We start from the raw sequence: 12,925 nt of genomic DNA on the forward strand, positions 1-12,925 counted from the left end.
CTTCCCCGTCCTCCATGTCCGTCCCTTTATGACTCCAACCACTTGTACCCAGCCTGTTCGGTTCAGACCTCCCTCTGCCCCTCCAAGAACACACTGCAAGACCGTCTGGAAGAGACTTCAGGACGAGTCGCAATGTCGCAAGACGGTGGACACCAACCATTGGACTCACTCCGTGATGGGATGGATGCTCCCGCCGCTACCAACACCGCCCTTGAGAATACCCCGTTGCTCTTCGATTGTCAAAGTCCCGGGTACACGGACCTCGACAACACCACCAAGAACAGAAACAAGCCTGGGCCTAGTGTTTCCAACAGTTGCAGGGTTAGGCATGGACATGGCGACGGCGAGGAGCATAGTGATCTCGATGAAGCGACCCATGCGCGCCAATTAAACCCTCGTCAGGAACAACGGTTGAATGCCACATCACCTCAAGCATCGTCGGCAAAGCATCGACTTTGGGACACTATCTCCAAGCGACTCGTTTTCCTGCAACGGGATGAAAATGAACGGTCGCCGTTGGAGAAGGATCTAGTGCGGAGGCTGGATGTCTTTCTCTTGACTTTTGGGTGTATCTCGCAAGGTAGGTTTGGAATAGCACGCTGATGGATAACTTTGTGAGGACGTGAAGTTGATGATGATGTCTTGAACTCAGTGATCAAGTGAGAACTTTCCATGTTCTTCTTTCCAAGTCGTAAGAAGAAAAAAATCAAGATTGACAACCTCGGTCCAGATATCTCGACCAAACCAACATCAGCTCCGCATACGTCTCTGGCATGAAAGAAGACTTGCAACTCAACGGCAACGAGTTAAACTAGTGAGAACGAACGATATCCGTTGTAATGCCAGATGTGACAAAGCCAGCTGATATCCTCCCAGCTTCCTCACCTTCTTCAGCATCTCCTACTGTCTCATGCTCATCCCCTCCCAGGTGATCATCACGTACGTTCGTCCCAGCTACTGGCTTCCAGGGCTCGAGATTGGATGGGGTTTCGTGACGGCTCTCATTGCCTTCGCCCAGAATGCTCACCAAGTCTACGCCTTGCGAGTCTTGCTCGGCTTGTTTGAAAGCAGTGCATGGCCGGGCATGATGACCCTTTTCAGTCAGTGCAGTTTCCTTGTTGTCTTTCTCGTTCTCTTTTTTCTGTTCCACCCCATCTACCCTTTTCTGACTCCATCAGTGCCATGGCTCCCATAAACACGGAAGTAGTGATGCAAGGCACGAATATAACGTTGAACGACACGATAGCTGACAACTTGACTGCTGGGTTTGAAAACGAAACAGTGTACTGGTACACTCCCTTAGAACTCGCAAAGCGCATGGGCTTTTACCATTCTTGTCAAGCATTGGGGTCGATGATGTCTGGGGCATTACAGGTTGCGGTGCTCGAGTCTCTTGAAGGCAAATGGGGTCTTAGGGGTTGGCGGTTAGTAGTTTCCCCCCCACCCCCTTCCTTTCCTCTTCCATCCCCTCTTTTCCTCCAACTGTATCTTATCCTACACCTCTTCAACTTCAACCAACGTCTCAACTTACCCACCGCTAACCCATTCTCCCATAACCAAGATGGCTCTTCATTATAAACGGCCTCCTAACCCTCCTGATCGGATTCACCGGCTTCTTCCTCATCCCGGACTACCCCCGCTCCCCCAATCCACGCTGCCTCAAAGCCTCTCCTCAAACATTCTCTTGCCCTTCAGCCCCTTCCCTGAGCTTCGGCTGGCTCACCCCAGCACACATCCAAGTCGCCGAGGACCGCCTCAAACGACACGGCCGAACCGACTCCAAAAAGATTACTTGGCGCGCTGCCAAGCGTACCTTTAGGTTATGGATCTCCTACTTCATTCCGGCACTGTATGTTGCTTCGGTGTTGGCGCCTTATGGGTACAATTATTTCAACCTCTTCTTGAAGGAGCTAAAGGACCAGAATGGGAGGCCGAGGTGGAGCGTTGAGCAGGTGAATGCAATTCCGATTGCGGGAAATGGGGTGAATGTGGTGTTTGGTGAGTATCTATCTGCCTACCTACCTATCTACTGGGTAGAATGTTGGTGAGGAGGTTTGAGGAAAGGGGACATGGGTTGGTGTGAGGAGGGCTGGTGAGAAAGTGCAAATGGACGAGGCTGACTGATGTGGTTTGTCATGATAGTTTGGATTTGGGCGATTTTATCGGATCTGTTGCAGACGCGGTGGACGCTGTTGGTTGCTCAAGGTGAGTGAGTGTGTTGAACACCCATAAGGTTTTCTGCACATTACTGGGGGTAACATGATCATACTAACATCGGTGTCATCAACCTGAAGGCGTGATTGGACTGATTCCATGCATCACCATGAGCATCTGGACCTCTCATCCAGATACCACCCCGGTTTCTGCCGCCTACGCCAGTTACTTCATGACTTATATGAGTCTAGGAACGGCGCCATTGATTATGTCTTGGCTGTCCGATATGTAAGTCCGCATCCTACCTGCACCAAGCTCGTCGTGACAATGAGAAAGAACTATGGAAGCTGATCTTGATCATATAGACTGCCACAAGACTCAGAGGCTCGCACCTTGATAGTCGGGTACTCCATAGCCGGGGTCTACGCCGTCTTGACCTGGTCCCAGGTTCTTATATGGCCTGCTTCACAGGCTCCTTACTGTGTGTTTCACCCACACTCCCTTTGTCCCATGTTTGCCAGTTTCCACAACTGACCCCCTCTCGTCCCACAGACCACTATGCCTGGCAGATATCCATCGTGCTTTGGATACTCGTCATCATCATGTGTTGGATGCTGAACATTATCGATGTTCGTATTTTACTGTAAGTTACAACACCTGATCATGTCCTTGGAAACCCCCTTTTGGACACTGGTCTGACCCGCATCCGTCATAGCCCAGAACGTCTCGCAGCAAAAAACAGAGCCTCCCGCCAAGGTCTACTCTCGCCAACCGAGACCCCGGACGCCGAATCCGAATAACTACCCTCACCAAACCTACCAGACACACTCACTCACGCCTCAACCGCCTTGACAATGCCCTTCCCCTCACCCGACTCCAACAACCTCTGCACCACCTCCAAATCCTTCAACGCCTCCTCGGGCGTCTGCTCCTTCTCCGTCTGTCCGTTCTCAATCGCCTTAGCGAACGCCGCCATCTCCTCCTTAACACCGGTGCTCTTCTCAAACTCCTCCGTCTTCTCCCCCTCCTTTGTCTTGGTCTTGATCTGGGTGGGGTTCCAGTAAACGGAGCCTTGGGTCGTGACTACCTCGACCTCGAGTCCGGTCTTGAACTGGGTGCCGAACGAGATGCTGATGGTTCCCGACTTTCCGTCGTTGGTCAAAGCAACGGCGTGCACCGTGTCGACGGGGAGCAGGCGTTCCTCCAGGAGGGCGCTGAAGCCGGCGACGTGGGTGATTTCTTGGTTGAGTTCGGAGAGCAGAAGGCGCAGGCCGGCGATGAAGTGGACACCGCCATCGAGGAGGAAACCGCCTTGGTAGGAGGGGACTTTGCGCCCTGTTTATTTTGTGTGTGTTTTCGTCAGCCACCGTACCCCTCCACAAAAACCTAAACCAAAGGGGGAAAGGGGGAGAAAGAAACCCCCCCCCAAAAAACTCACACTCAGTCTTGAAATACTTGTTTCCCTCCTCCACCCACCCATTCATGTTCAATCGGAACGTAGTCAACTTGCCCCCAATCTCCTTCACCTTCTCCGCCGCCTTCAGAAGACTAGGCGTATACCTGAAATTCTCGGCCACCGCCCACAACGGCTTCTTGTCCAGCGCCTCATAGAATCCAACCAACCGCTTCGCCTCCTCCACATCCTTGGCCACCGGCTTCTCGCTCAACACATGTTTGCCGGCCTTGAGCGCCTTCTCGATGACAGCCGGCTGCGCGAGGATGGGCAGGGCGATGACGACGGCGTCGATGTCGGTGCGGGCGAGCAAAGCGTCGAGGGTCTTCTCTTCGGGCCCGACATTGGCTTCGCCGGAGCCGGTGGGCACGTCGTAGTAGACGTCTACGGGAGACGAGGCGGCCGAGGCGAGCGTGTTGGCGGAGGATTCGGAGCGGGAGTAGATGGCTTTGAGGGAGAGGGAGGGAACGGATTCGATTGCGGGGAGGTGTTCTAGTGAGTGGAAGAAGGGGGGGGCGGAGGAGTTTGTTAGCTTGGATACATTTTGTTGGGGGCTGTGTCACATTGGGGCGTGTATAAGTATCATCATCATCATCGCCGTCGTCGTCGATGGACTTGATATTTGTTATATGGTGTTGCTTGGGATGCCGTGGTAGGTGGTGATGTTGTCATGGTGGCTGGTGAGCACCAGGGAAAAAAAAGTGATGACATCAGTGAGGGGTGAAATTGGGGAAATGCTCGGAAGATGAACTGAACAACGACTTACGCTCCCGGGCAAAAATGCCAGCGCCTAGCAGAGCGATTCCGACCATTTTGACAAAGTTATGACGATGATTACAGCTACACTTCTTTTTGTGTTTGAAGAATTTGATGAATGCGAGAGCGTCGGCGACAATGTTTTAAAAACAACCCCAGATTCCCAAGAAGATGGATGACTGATGCAGTCAGTGGGTGGTGATGCGGGGCCCCAATTTCAAATGGTGGGGGTCACTATGTCCGCAATGATTGGGGGACAGTGGACCACGATCCCCGCGGGCATACGGAAATAAGGGGGGCTGTCTGGGCCGTTGCGTTTAATGTTGATAATCGGCCCGTATCACCAGTCTCCCGTTGCTATATCCTGATTTCTGTGGTTTCAGCCCCAGATACAGCGGGGTCTCTCGCCTTCTATGTATGTCACTGGCGATAGAGTCCGAAAGAAGTGAAGAACTACTCCGTAGAGTCATCCATGACACACCTCATGTGCGGACGCGGCGCTGTTGCCCCAAGCATTGGGGAAGGGCTCCGGCAAGTTGATTCTCAAATCCTCGACGACACGTATCTAAATTTGTACTCGCGAGTCTCCCGCCGTGTATCCTCGACACGATAACATGTGTTAAAGATGTTGTGTAGCATATCCTCTAAAGCTTCGAAAAAGAGAGGAGCACACGATCGTACAAATGATGCCAGTTTCGGCGCCCTTGCAATGAGATACTCGACACACATTCACTAGCAAAACTTCGCCTTCAACTGCTATGGCGAACTGGCAATTGTAGAAGTACGTTTATCTATGCTAGATGTGAAGCATGACAACCCAGATCACCGCACCAAGAAGATAAGCTAATAAAACCAGCAACAGCAGCACCCAGCACTCCATCATCCTACACTGCATCGGCTTCCCTCTTTTTTCACACGAATGTCACAAAGCCTCGAAGCATGTCAACAACATCAGGGTCCATGGTCGATACCCACTCCGGCTCACCCTCTATCTTTCGGCTCTGGTCTTTGGCCTCATTACTCTCGACAACGTTGGGGGTCTGGGGACTGCCGTGGGCAAGTTCGTGTGGAGAAGGAGCTTCGATGGTGTAAGAAACAGATCGGTCATCGTTCATAGGATCTTTACCTTCCATTGGTACGTCGTCCCAGTCGAGATCAGTCACGGTGGCTGACTGGTCGATGTTCCCCGCGGACTGTGGATTGAGCGGAACGAGTTCATCGGTCAAGTTCATGCCAAGTTCGAGAGACCGGCTGGAAGGAGTCTGGTAGAAAACTTGATCCTTCCCGCCAATGCTGAAGGGCGATTTGGCTGTGTGTCTGTTACTTGCTTGCAACATCATGCTATCAAGGAGTGCAAGATTGCCGGCGTCAAATGGGTCATCCCCATAGACCTGGGTTGACAGAGGAAACGCGATGCTCTGATCCGCCATCAGGTCCTGTGATGATGGCGCCGCGGAACCTCTCGTACCTTCAGTTTGTGCCTGAGCGACTCCCCAAGCCTCATTGTGTGAAGACTGGCTCTTAGTGTTGGCGCGTTGCCCCTGGTAGACAGTGGTTGTTGCGGTTGTCTTCCGCTGAACGCCGGCCGCAATATCTTCAAACTCGTCATCATCATAGGAAAGGTCAATGTAGTCAAAATCGACGCCGTCGATGGTTTGCTTCTGCAAGGACAGTTCCAACTTAGGCTTCTTGTTTACCGGCGCGTAGGGCTTCTCGAATGCCTCCTTCTCTGTTGCGGCGCGTGGGATTGTCTTGTTGGCGGTCGCTTGACTTCCTGTTGATGTCTTGCTCAACGCCTCAAATGACGTTTGGGTCAATACGCTCTGAGACTCGCTCTGCTTATTGCCTTGCTCTGTCTCCTTGCGCTTTTTGTTAGGTCGCTTTCTTGGTTTCTCGAGCCCCTCATGACAACACTTGTGAGTACAGGGCTTCCCCGATTTCGTAGGTGCTCCTCCACTGCAAGCATGGTTGCACTGCCATCTCCCGTTAGGCAATTGCACAGGCTCACGGTCCAGCATCTGGCTGTTCTCCATGTCCCACGAGTCATCAACCTCATTCGCAGCCATATGTCTGTCGAACTTTTGATGCACTGGCTCGCTCGTTTGTGCCGCGACTTCCATGAGCTCTTCCACCTCAGGATACTCGTCGGGGTCTGATTCTACTTGGCACTTGGCTCCATGAATGACAGGAGCACAGGAAGTTGCTTCTTCAGCTGCTTGGAGCAGGTCCGAGTCATCTATTCCATCATCACCTACGTATTCTTCTGCTGTTTCCTTCAATAGCCGCTGCGTTTGCCCTCCGTTTGCGGGCGATGTTCTACCCTGCCGAAACTGCTGGGATGGAAAAGCCGCTAGGGGTACCTCGTGCTTCAGAACTTTCGAAACGAGCGTTCCAACGATTTCCTCGCAGCTAAGGTGACAGATGATACGTTCATCAGGACTTTTCAACGGAACAGAAACTGGAAGTACCAGCCCAATCTGTTTGTCGATCTTCCTGAGACTTGCACGCCAAAAGTATAGCAGATTCTCATTAGAAGACTCGATCATGAAAGTGAGCATCGGACATCTGCCCAGCCAGTTAGGGGGGCTGTTCTTGTTGAGATATTTGAGTGTCGTTTGAACGTTGAGTATTACGTCTTCATTGCGTCTTTTGGGGGTGATGTATTTGACGACCGACACGTCTAAATCGAGACGAGGGAACTTGTCAAGATCTGCTTTTAGTTTCTTTCCAAACGGTGGCTGTCGGGACATGAGACGCTCGAGTTCAACGCTCTCTTTCTCTGCCAGCTCTAACACTGTCCGAATGCCCTGGCTTGCCAGTTTCCTCATACCAACTGGACCAATGTTGGGAATTTGGGTGAGTTGTGTTGGACGACCTTCCCAAGACTCGGCGGAAAGTGCCCTAGCCAAGTCCAACGCATTCTTTACTCCGGGGGCATCGCGATCAAACCCCTTGCAATCAATAACAGCACGGCTAAGACGCTGGAGTCTTTCGAATATCATCTTCTTTTCCATCATGAGCTGTCGTCTCAGCTTAGCTGCTTCGGCAGAATCTGGGTATTGAACACTCCCAAGATGAAGCTGCACAATCAGGGAGATTTTGTGTTGAGTATGCTGGATTTGTTCTTTCACCGGATACATGATAAGCGGGTTCTTGTTGATCTCGCGGAAGAGTGTTCTTTCAGCGGGTTTTATGCGGAACTCTTTGAACTCCACTGCTTCAGCGAGAGCATTGATCTGCAGTTGAGTTAGCTACTTGCTATACAAATGTTTAATAAGACAAACGAACTAGAACCTCAGTGCTGGCAGCATGCGGAATCTTCAATATCAACTTCATCGTCTCAAACTCCACCATGTACTTGGACATTGCACGGCCATACTCTGTACACTTGAACTTCGCGTCCGCAGTCACGAGTTGGGTGTTTTGCAAAAGCTTTATGTCACGCTCGCAAATCTCTTCAAGCTTATCGTCAATCTGAGAAGGATTGGAAATGTCTTCTGTAAGTTGGTAGTGATCAGGGTTTCGTCTGAGACGAACACTCAAGAAGGTCCCCCCAAGCCACAGCTTTGCTGAAGCGAGATCTCCGATCGTACCAAGACATATCTCAGAGTTGAGGTGCTCAATGAGGTTGAGATGCAGGGTGCTTTCGAGAATTTCCCGACCTGAGACCATGTTTTCGTAGCGTAATTTGTTCGCAGCACGCGTCAAGATGATAGCGGTAGCGCTGGTATCGAACTGTGGCCGGCCCGCTCGTCCAAGCATCTGCATGATCTCGAGATCCGAGTACTCCTGAAGCTTGTCGTCCATGAAAGCGACAGTTCCTTTCATGACCACCGTATGACATGGGAGGTTGACACCAACAGCCAACGTTGATGTGCAACAAATGACGCTCAACTCCCCGTTCAGAAAATGCTGCTCAATAGCAACTCTGTCTTGTACGTCAAGACCCGCATGATGAAAAGCAACACCGAACCGAACAATCTCCTGCAGCTCGCGGCTGACAACAGGGATTCTCTTTGTTGGAATCGGCCACAGGCTGTTAGTTTCTGGCAACCCCGAAGCATACTCCGCCAGTTTGGTGGCCGTGGACTCGCATGACTTCCTTGTGAAGCAAAAGATCAAAGTCGGTTTCCGTTGATTGTGTTTGGAGAGCAGCGTGGGGAGCTTGCCGTCCAGGAACCTGTCGAAGATGAAGTCATTCCCATTGCATTCGTATCCGTAGACAAACTTCTGCAGCTTAACGGGGCGGAACTCTTCGCCAAAGACCTCACGGTAAGCGGGCAGCTGTTGAGTGGTGTGATTGCGTCCCAACCATTTGGCGATGTCATCTGAGTTGGGAACAGTGGCGCTTAGTGCAACAAAACGAACATTAGCCCCAATCGTCTTCATCCGCGACACCACAGCCTCAAGGGTAGCACCGCGGACGTCCTTGAGGATGTGAACTTCGTCGATGAGGAATAACTCGACAAGTTGAAGAAGCCTCCGATGATCCTGCCACTTGCGTGTTATAGAATCCCACTTTTCGGGAGTGGTAACAATAATGGAAGCTTCCCCGACTCGCCTCATTTCAGCTTGAGAAGTGTCGCCGGTTAGCTCAGCACATTTCAAGCCCATATGGCTAAACTTCTTTTCCCAATCCCTAGCCTTCTCAGAACAAAGCGCTTTGGTGGGAGCTTGGTAGACGATCTTGAAGTTTTCGTTGCCTCGGTCCAGGGCGAGTTTGCAAATGGCGAGTTCTAAGATGGCTGTTTTGCCGCTTCCTGTCGGAGCAGATATGACCACGTTGTCGGTGGACCCATAGACAAGTCCAAAACATTTTGATTGTACAGCATTGAGCAATTCATAAGGGAAGACTTCCTGAAACCTGCTTGGCAAGGCCTGTCGTACACTCACCAGCCGGATACCGTGAACAATGGGGGTCGACTGAGTAGGATTTATGTGGGTAGCTTGTGACTGCTGTGATGGCTGAGATATTTCCATAGGCTCTTCGGCCAGATACGACATCTGACGGGCCCGTCTAGAGACACTATGCTTCTTATGCGCGCTGGCTCGTATGGTGGGACTGGAGCTACTGAGGCTATGAAGGGTCTCTTTGGTGGACGCTTGACTCGCTGGGCTTTGTGCGTACGAAGCTGCTGGGCAATGTCAGACCGGCCACAAAATATCCATTGGGGGAACAAGACCAACCTGAATGCATTGGAGGCGTTGGCTGCTGGTGGGAGCCGTACAGTTCCCTGAGGCGATGATTTGGTTCACGGCTGATGATGTCTAGTGTCCTCGGAGTCGGGATGAGGTGGTCATCGGGAACAGGTACTATGGTAGAGGAAGGCAAGCCAGTAGACATTGACTGGGGCATAGTGGCGTCCATATACGAGCTGTATTCGGGGGAGATGTGAGGCCGGGCATGTCTACTAAGATGCGAGAGCGCGATTTGGTATTGTTCGTCATCGCCGGTTTGCGGGGCAGGATGAGCAAGAAGATGGCGATCTAATGCATGTTAGACTAAGGGGAAGACACGGCTCAGACTTCATCCACATACCGAAATCATCTAGTTCATCTGCGTATGGCTGAGGTGGTTCGGCGTAGTAGCGTGTTGATGGCCCAAGTTCTCCACGGTCGTGTTCGTCGCGATAGCGTACTGGGTAACAGCCTGGGCGAGGAGACATGGCAAGCTCGTCGCGGTCCTCGAGGATCTCGGGTCTGTGTCTGTACCTTTCTCGCTGTCTTTGGGCTATTCTTTCGCGTGCCGACTCGCGCCAACGTCCCGTCATGGCTACTTCACTTCGCGATCGATTGGGAATCAGTGATAGGACGACAGTTTGAAACCTGACTTGAGAGCAACGGAACACGAAGTGGTGACTAGCAATGGGAATTGAGACTCGATAGACGAAACTCATTTGCGAGTTGAGGCGGGGTTGACTTGAGGAGAATATTGTGCGTGATTGAAGCCCTGGGATAACGACAACGAACGAGGAAGGAGCCTCGAGCACTCACTGGCGTCGCACGATTAAGAGAATTTGAAGGAAACAGAAAGAGCCATGGATGCATAAACGGAAAGAGGCAGTGAAAGATGTCCGGAACCAACCGCGGTATGACTACCGATGCGGCGAGGGCCCGACAACGTACCTTCCCTTGCGACACTGATCATGAGGAGCCGTTTGAAATTTACCCCCCCGCTCCTTCCGCACTGGATGCCCATCCAGCCCGAACTGGGAATTCGATGGGTGAACTGCACGAGATGACTGACCTCCCCGGCTGGACCCAAAAAGCATGATCGAGGTCCATCTAGCTTGGCCCATGAGCGAACTGGATCATCTTAGGAGCTTGAAGTGAGAGAAAGGGATATTTGTATACAAAATGTAGTTTAATACTACATGCAAATCGCTTTTCGGCGTTTCATTGTTCTTGTTGTGTTGTGTGAACGATGGCATCTCATTCCTCCCACGCCTAGAACAGGAGGAACCTGCCCTGGCCGAACCCGAATCCCATCTTCCATCTTGCAACTCCCTTTTCCCCTAAGCATTGGTCGTGTATCCAGAGCGCCGGTTCTGCTCGCGCAGATGCATATACAAACCCAAAAAGCTCATGTCCTGGTATCTCTCATACGCTCATGCCATCATAACGCAGCCTCCGTCAATTCCAAGTTCCCAAAAAGGGTCGTATATGGTAATAATAGACTACTTGAAGCCTCACAGCAGCCATTCCTAGCAGCCTGTGCACGTCGGTTTCTTTCCGTTTTTTCTTTCTTTGTCTTTGTTTTGGGCGCACGAACACTTTCTCCACTTTGAAGCCGTTCCCCGGAGTCTACCCACCGTGGGTTGCCCCCATGTTCAATCATTTGTTCGCTCGTGTGCCGCCTTTACGTTCACTCGTCCAACAACTTGCCCCTAGACGATGGTGTGCGGGCTAATGGCGATGGTGAGGAGGGTCTCGAGGTTGCCCTGGCGGAATCCATCGGGTTGACATTTAGTAGGTTCTGGTCCAACAATCTCGGAGTATGATCGATCGAGATCTTTTCGTAATCCACAATGTTGATGGGAGGCGGTCGAGACCGCTTTCTGTCGGGTGTGCTGTAGAGATAGGTAGATCCAATCACAAGGGCAGTGCCAATGATGAACTGCAGAGAAGAGGGAGTTAGCGAACGGCCGTCGGAGACGTTGACGGGAGAGAAACATACCGAAGAGGTCATGTCAAAGTCGAAGAAGAAGACGCTGAACACGCAGCTTATAACAATGCTGATGCTGGTAGCGAAGTTCTTTGCGATGTTGTCGGCGTAGTTGATGCAGATGGAGGATAGCAACCCTCCCACTGCCTGAAAGACAATGGCAGTCCAAACGATGCTGTTGTACCCATCAAAAAACCCGTGCTTCGCAATCTCCTCGCCGTCGTTGTAAATGACCCCGACAAAGAGGGCGGGGAAAAGTGAATAGAAGGAGAGTTGGATGTTGCGAGTCCACACAGACACGTTGGTGGAGGAATCCTTGAGCACTTTCTCAAAGTAAACACCCGTCACGCCTGACACGACAGCAGCAACCAGGCAGGCTGTCAATCCAGCGGAGTAGTTCATCACCAGGCGACCGCCATCTTGATCCTCCTTGATGCCCTCGTATGTTGCCGAGCGCTTGGTAAGCTCCGTGGCCAAGCCCTCCATACCCCTCTTTGTCAACTCGCGCGCCACATCAAAGGTCGCGCCCGCGGCTTGGCCTAGCTCGTGGACGGATCGGGGGAAGAAGTGATCGCTGAAGTCGTGGATCGTCAAAGAGTTGTCATTCGACGAAGGGAGGGAGACGATGGAAACGCCAAAGGTGAGTACGACGAGGGATAGCCAGCGCTTGATACCCAGTGTGCGGCCAAGCATAACGACGCTGAAGAAGGCGGTAGTGATAATCTAAACAGCGTCAGTTTCCGTCCCCTCCAACGTGTTCTTAACCCAACGCATCAGGGCGCATACCTTGAGTTGAAAGAGAATCTGGAAGTGGACGGGATCCAAATTCCCCAAAGCTACGTATTGCAGCGTGTTCTCGAGTGTGTACAGCACGGCGGGGATAGCCAGCTTCCATCCATCTCCAGCAAAGACCGAGTTGTAGATTTGTTCCAGGATAACCGTCAAGGGTGTTTGCGGGGCTAGGGTATTCGAAACCTCGTAGATGGAGCAGGTTAAAGAGATTGCCAGCTTGATAACTTCGTTGAGAAGGACGGCAGTCGAGGCAAAGTATCGATGGTCGCCGGGTGGTGTCATGATTCGCGAGTAGTGCATTATCTGTTCGGCCGTGATGTTAGTTGACGATACCGCGACTGATAGCATCCACGCCAGCTTGGCCAGCAAGGTACACATACCAGTATAAGTGCCGAGTTTTGGAATGTCAACTACACCACACGTTCGGTCACGTTAGTAAATCTCCCGCCTTTTGACAACGAAGTCGAGCAGGCCTCCTACGGTGATCAATGAAACCTGCTTCATAGAAAGGCCGAACAGGGTTGGACCGCTCGCGGCGAGCGCGGGCGGGGCAGTGGACGGAGCCATGATGGAGGTGAGGTGGTTCGAAGACAGCGACAGCGACC

At 51.9% G+C, this 12,925-nt stretch overlaps 5 protein-coding genes across 5 annotated transcripts; 2 read left to right on the forward strand and 3 right to left on the reverse strand.

The window, feature by feature from the left end:
• Nucleotides 1-132: 132 nt before the first annotated feature.
• Nucleotides 133-2,801, forward strand: B0T23DRAFT_315741 (MFS general substrate transporter; the record flags this gene model as incomplete). Its single annotated transcript, XM_062834878.1, has 9 exons — nucleotides 133-584; nucleotides 731-814; nucleotides 877-1,100; nucleotides 1,283-1,424; nucleotides 1,562-1,998; nucleotides 2,143-2,205; nucleotides 2,295-2,442; nucleotides 2,520-2,635; nucleotides 2,707-2,801. The coding sequence occupies 9 exons, from the start codon at nucleotides 133-135 to the stop codon at nucleotides 2,799-2,801; spliced, it is 1,761 nt and encodes a 586-aa protein (XP_062693227.1).
• Nucleotides 2,802-2,986: 185 nt separating this feature from the next.
• On the reverse strand, nucleotides 2,987-4,419 carry B0T23DRAFT_317220 (uncharacterized protein; the record flags this gene model as incomplete). Its single annotated transcript, XM_062834989.1, has 3 exons — nucleotides 2,987-3,489; nucleotides 3,593-4,099; nucleotides 4,374-4,419. 3 exons carry the CDS (start codon nucleotides 4,417-4,419, stop codon nucleotides 2,987-2,989), a joined length of 1,056 nt encoding a protein of 351 aa, XP_062693228.1.
• An 855-nt stretch (nucleotides 4,420-5,274) lies between these two features.
• Nucleotides 5,275-10,134, reverse strand: B0T23DRAFT_453782 (putative HFM1/MER3 protein; the record flags this gene model as incomplete). Its single annotated transcript, XM_062841187.1, has 4 exons — nucleotides 5,275-7,599; nucleotides 7,652-9,495; nucleotides 9,551-9,850; nucleotides 9,903-10,134. 4 exons carry the CDS (start codon nucleotides 10,132-10,134, stop codon nucleotides 5,275-5,277), a joined length of 4,701 nt encoding a protein of 1,566 aa, XP_062693229.1.
• A 313-nt stretch (nucleotides 10,135-10,447) lies between these two features.
• On the forward strand, nucleotides 10,448-11,201 carry B0T23DRAFT_149243 (uncharacterized protein). Its single transcript, XM_062832501.1, has one exon. It carries the CDS (start codon nucleotides 10,738-10,740, stop codon nucleotides 11,149-11,151), a length of 414 nt encoding a protein of 137 aa, XP_062693230.1. The 5' UTR covers nucleotides 10,448-10,737; the 3' UTR covers nucleotides 11,152-11,201.
• A 27-nt stretch (nucleotides 11,202-11,228) lies between these two features.
• B0T23DRAFT_316464 (nucleotide-sugar transporter-domain-containing protein) lies at nucleotides 11,229-12,887 on the reverse strand (the record flags this gene model as incomplete). The annotated part of the gene is made up of 5 exons (XM_062834934.1): nucleotides 11,229-11,480; nucleotides 11,541-12,251; nucleotides 12,315-12,623; nucleotides 12,701-12,730; nucleotides 12,801-12,887. 5 exons carry the CDS (start codon nucleotides 12,885-12,887, stop codon nucleotides 11,229-11,231), a joined length of 1,389 nt encoding a protein of 462 aa, XP_062693231.1.
• Nucleotides 12,888-12,925: the final 38 nt, after the last annotated feature.

Source organism: Neurospora hispaniola (genome assembly GCF_033458365.1).
Source record: "Neurospora hispaniola strain FGSC 10403 chromosome Unknown B0T23scaffold_4, whole genome shotgun sequence".
Classification (NCBI taxonomy): Eukaryota; Fungi; Ascomycota; class Sordariomycetes; order Sordariales; family Sordariaceae; genus Neurospora; species Neurospora hispaniola.

Bases quoted from the DNA above. Each gene is read 5' to 3' on its own strand.
- B0T23DRAFT_149243 (XM_062832501.1), top strand. From the start codon at position 10,738: ATGCAAATCGCTTTTCGGCGTTTCATTGTTCTTGTTGTGTTGTGTGAA.